The sequence below is a fragment of the Lycium ferocissimum genome, chromosome 7 (assembly GCF_029784015.1).
Source record: "Lycium ferocissimum isolate CSIRO_LF1 chromosome 7, AGI_CSIRO_Lferr_CH_V1, whole genome shotgun sequence".
Classification (NCBI taxonomy): domain Eukaryota; kingdom Viridiplantae; phylum Streptophyta; class Magnoliopsida; order Solanales; family Solanaceae; genus Lycium; species Lycium ferocissimum.
In genome coordinates this window covers 28,552,893-28,559,688 of record NC_081348.1, presented here as the reverse complement: position 1 = coordinate 28,559,688, position 6,796 = coordinate 28,552,893, and the positions used below count along the sequence as shown (strand labels likewise).

General features: G+C 35.6%; 1 protein-coding gene across 1 annotated transcript; it reads right to left on the bottom strand.

Annotated features, from left to right (window-relative positions):
• Positions 1–2,144: 2,144 nt before the first annotated feature.
• On the bottom strand, positions 2,145–6,294 carry LOC132064177 (probable dolichyl pyrophosphate Glc1Man9GlcNAc2 alpha-1,3-glucosyltransferase). The gene is made up of 4 exons (XM_059457079.1): positions 5,396–6,294; positions 4,421–4,627; positions 3,989–4,226; positions 2,145–2,786 (listed from the first exon to the last, which is right to left on the bottom strand). The coding sequence occupies exons 1-4, from the start codon at positions 6,245–6,247 to the stop codon at positions 2,425–2,427; spliced, it is 1,659 nt and encodes a 552-aa protein (XP_059313062.1). The 5' UTR covers positions 6,248–6,294; the 3' UTR covers positions 2,145–2,424.
• Positions 6,295–6,796: the final 502 nt, after the last annotated feature.

Here is a 6,796-nt window from a genome sequence, read left to right as displayed (position 1 = left end):
GCGACAAACATGCGCTTGTGGTAAGTGGCAAACGTACCACGTACCCGTGTTCATCGTGATGTCAAGTGCTTCGAGAGAATGAGAAAAATAGTAACAAGTTATGTGGCGGGGAATACAAGGTCCACGATTGCCTTAGAGCATATTAAGGCCAATTCCACCCACTTGGTAATGAAGCTTATTGGCCAAACGAGCCATTTTCGATGGTTGCTAACAAGGATTACATCAGGAAATTGGGCATTAACTCACGGAGTCGTAAACCCAATCAAATGGATGTTAGTGAAAGAACTTACTCTCGCAAGTGCTCTACGTAAGCAATATGGCCATGACAAGCGTTCGTGTAGGGCAACAAGGTCGTGGTAGTACAAGCACGTCTCGAAGTAATAGAGCCTCTAGAACTTGAAGATTGTATTGTTATTGTAATTTATTATTGTATTGCTTTGAATTAGTATTGTAATTAAATGGAATGAATTATTTTTTAATTAGTATAAACCTCTCGTATTGGATGAATTATTATTAAATCAAATATTTATATTTGTACATTCAAATATAATAAAACACTTAAATCAAAACCCTATAAACATGACAAGTTTCAAAACTTACTTCGGGGCACTTTAGAACCCCTAAAACGACGATCCAAACGTTTAGGTGGACTTGATGTAATGAGCCGATATTATTGTACGCAAAAAAGATATTAAGTTTTATATAAAATATTGATATTTTGGGGTTTTGAAACATGACTAATCTTTGCCCAAAGTATGGAAAAAAACGTGGTTTGAAAGGTAACACAAAAAAAAAAAAAAAAAAAAAAAAAAAGGCCTCTTTCACGCACGAATTTAGTGCGTGAAAGGCCAAACTTTGTTTTTTGCATTTTGGTCCTTTCACGCACTAAATTAGTGCATGAAACCTATATATGTGTTTTTTTTTTTTTTTTTTTTGTGTGTTAGTTTGGTTCAACTTTTTTTTTTTTGTGCTACAAAAGTCGCGAATTCTAAGTCGTATTGATAAAAATAGGATGCGTGAGAAATGGTATGATTAATTAAAGGATGCCTTAATTAAAACCGTTCATGCTTGTACCAAATTGACTATACAACAAAGAACTTAATATTTTATCTGTTTTTTTTTAATATATTTGATCATTATCAAGGAACTTTTTGCGAGATTATTCAAGTATATTCCTTTTAAAATTAGACTGTGTTTTTCTTATAATTTATTTTATTTCTAGAATAGGACCTTGGCTTTTGGATAAGACCCCACTAAATATACATATTAGTTTGAAGGCTTAATGCAAATGCTGCTCTACATTTGTCTTTTTTTTTTAAAAAAAATAAAATAAAATCTGGCACCTCAATTAAGTGTTGTTTCTATTGAACTCAAGTATGTCTATCAAATATAATCCGACTTATATAATATTCTATCTTCAATGTTGTAACATACTAATATATATTCTAATTTAATTATGCTACCTTTTAGCTAAGATTAGCAGCAATTGAGAGGGAAAAAAGAGTAGCTTTTAATTAAACTGACAGTGAAAGAGCAGAACTAGCAGAAACCGACACATTCATGACCTAAAGAATAACTTACCACATGTCTAAAATATTACTCCACCTTCAATTCCCCGATTTAATTTCTGCTTCTAATAAAAAATTAGATTTGGGAGCTTTGATAGACACACTTGAGAACGAGTCAGAACAACAATTAGTTGACGTGCCAAAATAGAAAAAAAGGGCAAATTTTGGGGCCGCATATGCATTAAGCCTAATATGAAACTTCCACCTACTTTCATTTGGAACTGACATATAACTAGATTTTCTGTCCAATCCACAATTTTTTTAGAGCTTTACAGGTCTCTCTCATAATACCGTGTTAACCAACTGGCATTATCTTTTCGAATATGCTCTTAGTAAATTATTTTTAAATGAGAAAGGTCGTGTCTTGTATATTTTCTTACTTCTAAAAGTACAAATTTTGATTTTAGAAGCATTAGATATGATATTCACTGGTTTTAAAAATAGCGCTTAAAAAACTACCTTTCTTTTTTTTGTCTTTTCTGTCTATTTGCTAAACTAAACGGTAGCCCATTAAACAAATATGAGTGTTACTATATCCAGAAAGACATGAAGAATTAACAAAAGATGTCATACAAGTACCAAAAACAAAGAGGTAGATTAGATTTCTCTTCATAACTAAAATTTTAACACACAACTTCCTGCAAATCTATTAAGAAAAAGATATGAACTTTAACATCTCTCAAACAAGTGAATAACAAAGCTATTGGTATTTAAGAAACTCCGGTATCCGATTGAAATCTCTCAAAACTGTTTACTGTTGGTGCTACAAAAGGCAATCTGGATTTAGCATTTTAGCTACATGTATCGAATTCTATCTATATAAGCAGCAGCTGGTAGCATTTGAAACCTACCCGTGCTAATGTAACTTGATGATCTGCTTCAATTGCCAGATCCAAGAATACATCATTCCGAATGCACAATATATGCTGATCAACATAAGAGGCAAGAAAGGGAGCCTCTCAGCAAAGAGGATAGGGTGAACAAATTGTCCATATATCTCAACAGCAACGAGACCTAGCAAGTATAACTTTCCACACCATCCAACGATGAACCTCGTTTTGTCATATCTTGGATGTTCAGCTTCAGCTGCTCTATTAGTTGAGGTAAAATGAGAGAAGAACCCAATCCACATCAGTGAAGCATGTAAAAGCAGTAAGAGAACCTTAATTGGATACTCTTGGGCTTCAAATAATAGCGGGAAAATAGAATAGCAGGACACTGCATGCACAGCAGGGTTTACGTGTTAGTCTCCGGAACAAAAGTTACAGAGCGGTACAAGACCAGAAAAAGAGGAAGAAAAGGGAGGAGAAGCAGCAGCACAACAATAATAGTAACAAAAATACAGGCAAAGGAAGAAAGCCAGGACTGTAATGTTGATAGATATCCTATTCCATGATTCCATCTGCAAATATTTCAAGAGCCAAGCTAAATAAGGATAATTTTGAATTGGCCATGATAAATTTGAGGCACCGGTGTAAAGTTGGATAGCTCAAAATACACTATAATAAACTTAACCAACATACAGCTAAGTAAGAACATACGAGGTTTTACTTACTGAGGATTTCTAGTAATACATTCTAACTGATGGAGCAACACTAAAACTAATGTATTTTTCGTATACCAAATGGCGATTGCAGTAGATTAACTTAGGAAACTCTCATATTAATTTCGCTTTCATAAACCTTTATTTTATCCAAATAGTTATAGGTCTCTCGAAAACTTCTCAAAAAAGAACACTTCACCAGAAAAATAGGAAAAGGATATCTGCACAAAATCAATCTTAAACATCAAGGATATTTTTTCTTAAACATCGAGGATGTTAGCAAAGTAATGGAGGCTTTTTGTTGATCAAAGTCGTAGATATTTTTGCATTAAAACCAAACTGCGTTTTAAGCAGAAACATACAAATCATGTATGCTACAATCTGGTTTAACGCCAAATCCTTGTACATTTCCCAGTGGAATTTAATTGTGAAGCCTAGTACTTTTTCAAGGTATTACTGATTCATCATGTAAAAGATAGACTACACTGCCAGCATTTTTGAAAAATATGATTTGACCCATTGGAGTATCATGATGCATTATGAGATATAACATCAATGTTAATAGTTGAATGGTGCTTGAAAGTAACACTTATTTCCAACTGAAAGAGCTCTGGATTTTGTATGGTCATGTAAAATGATCCATTCACATCAAAAACAAAATATAGGTGAAAGAAACACCAATTTTAAGAACAACTTTTAAAAGATGGTAGCGAACAGAAGAGTGACTGAACTATACAGAAAGATATAAATATGAATTTATCTGCAAATTGAGATAGTTAAAGACTATCACATATATCATGTTATGTTACAAATTCAGGTCTTCCAGATGAATTTGAGAGGTCAATCACTGCTGACAAGCGAGTAAAAAGTGAATTACCTATGGACAAATAGAAATAGTGTTTTGCATCTTCCACACTTTTCAAGGCAATAATGGCAAGGGGAATCACAAAGTGAAGTGAAGCTTTCTCATGGATATGCCAGCCAAACATAAAGCCGCATGTGTAAGCATAGGCTATCCATCTAGTAATCATCTTTGGTTGGGGATCTCGCCAAGCCTTTATAAGACATGGAGCTATTGCAAGCAAGACAATACCGAAGGTAATCATGGGGGTGACCTGCAATACATATGTATGTGTAAGCATGGGCTGTTCATAAGTCCTCTAACTAATATTAGTTGGTGAAAGGTAACTCTTTTATCATGTTTTAGAATTTGAAGATTTCTAATCAGTGACTTAGTAAACAAAGTTATTGTCAACAAACAAGACACACACAACATATGTTGGATGAGGAGATGAATGAGTATGCTTACTCTAGGTAATACAGCAAAAGGAGAGGAGTCCCCAACTAGTCCACCAGTGAATGAAGCTGTTGGTGCTTGGACGTTGAACCCCATTTTTACAAGCAAATAAGCTAGCACTTTATCGAGAATTATATAGAATACCCAGAAGTTCGGAGCCCAATAAGCATGACAGAGTCCCCTACCAAATGGAAACATTCGGTGTAACACTTGTTGTATCTGCGACAGGGTTGAAAGCAGTTGGCAATATGTCAGAAGATGATCGTAAAGCACACAGGCAATGAAAATCCTACTCTATCATACCATTCAATAAACAGAAACAACCATTTTGATCAGCCACGGTTAAATTTTGAAACAAGGTTATCTAACTGCAGCAAATTTCAAGCAAGCATCAGTGATCAGGGTAAAAGAATGAAGAATAAGTCAATAAGACTTAAGGAAGTACATTTCAGCAATCATCACCATGTTTCTACAATCTTGTAGCTAGCTAGATGCAACTCATAACATTGGAGCAATTTTTATTAATACTCTACGAGCCTAAAAGACTACATGGAGCAACATGGTTAACAAGGATTCATAGAGATGAATCCAACTAGTTTTTTTCTTTATAAGGTAAGATGAATTTCATTAATAGAGTACCAAGAAGGAACTGCAAACAAGAGATTACAGCATTACCGTTTTAATTATACCCCCAAGAATCCAACCAGTATGAGATAAAGGCATTGTTGTTGTTGTTCTAAGACCATAAATGCCATTTTATTACTAGACATATTGGTAAAGATATCCATGCATAAACTTATATAAAATAATACATCCATGCATTCTTGATGAACTAAATCTTGCTGCCAATGAAAACAAGATAATAGAACACCAGTAAATAACATCTAATTCTAGATGTGATTCAAATAGGGAACTAACTAGAGAATCAACTCACACAGAGAACTAAAGATCAGAACTTTCAAATGTACTCAAAAGAGCAAACTTTACCTGTCCATGATAAAGAAAAGGCCCAAAAGCAGCAGCAAAAACAGCAACAACTGCACTCCCCATAACAACCAATCTCCCAAACCCCCTAAACAACCCACCCCTACAATAATGCCTAAACAAATAAACAAAATAAACAGGAGCAGCAACAGCAAACAAATGCTTAAAACACAACAAAACTGCAAAAACAAAACCACCTAACAAATCCTTCCCTTCCTCCAATGCCGAAATAGAAACCAAAAGAATCCCCAAAAGAAACCCATTATACTGAAAATGCAAATGGTCAACAATCATCAATCCAGGCGAAAAAATAACCAAAACCCAAATCAAGACTCTCTCTTTACACCCCAAATTCCTTGTCAATCTATAAATACCAAAAACCAACACAAAATCAGATACAATAACACTAAGTCTTTGAAAAAGAATTGTGGGTTGTGATTTGTAGTTAAGACCATGACGTAAATGGACCATAATGGGGTCTACAAGGGAAGCAAAGAAAGAAAGAAAATGCTCAAAATGAGCAAAGAATGGTGGGTAATCGAGCGTCCATGGACTTGTTTCATCAGAATACCATTGAGAAAGAGGAAGAGAGTTAGTTATAGCAAGCCAATTGCGGTGGACTTCGAAATCTGTGCTGTGATAAGCTGGGATTAGAAGGAATTTGATGCATGTGGCTATAAGTGAAACCCATAGGATCTCTGTGATGGGTTTGGGTTTTGGGATTTGGGTTTGATGGGGTTGGTGTTTGTGGTGCTTCTTTGGGGGTTTCATGGCTTTTGGGCCGACGGTGAAGTGGTGGTTGTTTGGGGTTGACATTTGAGGGGAGCTTGAAGAAGAAGGTGACATGGCAGACATGACACGTCATGGATTTTCCAGGTCAGCATCTACCTGGCTTCATTGGATTGGGCTGGGTTTGGTCTTGCATTTTTTTGCGCGGATTGCCCTTCTTTTGGGTGGTCTTTAAATTTTCGCCTCATATTTCGCGTCCTTTAAATTACGCCTCAGATTCGCTGGTCTTTAATTTTTGCCCTTCGTATTGCAACTCTGAGCGTTCACGCAGAAATCATGAGGTTCTGAGTTCGAATCCCCGCTCAAGCATAAATTAAAAAAAAAATTACAAGGCAAGATTTGGATCGCGTGTATGCCGGACCCAGCATATACTTGTTAAGGAATTATCAAATTTATGCCCTACCCGGCATACTCATGCCTTATGGGCAGACTTAGCATAAGTATGCCGGGTCCGACATAACTTTGGTAATTTCAAAAGTTTTACGCCGGGCATATTGGCAAACTTTTATCTTGGACCGATAAACTCGTGAAGGAATTACCAAAGTTATAATCTGAACCCGCATACTTATGCCAAGTCCGCCGATAAGGCATAAGTATGCGGTCCCAAGCATAAGT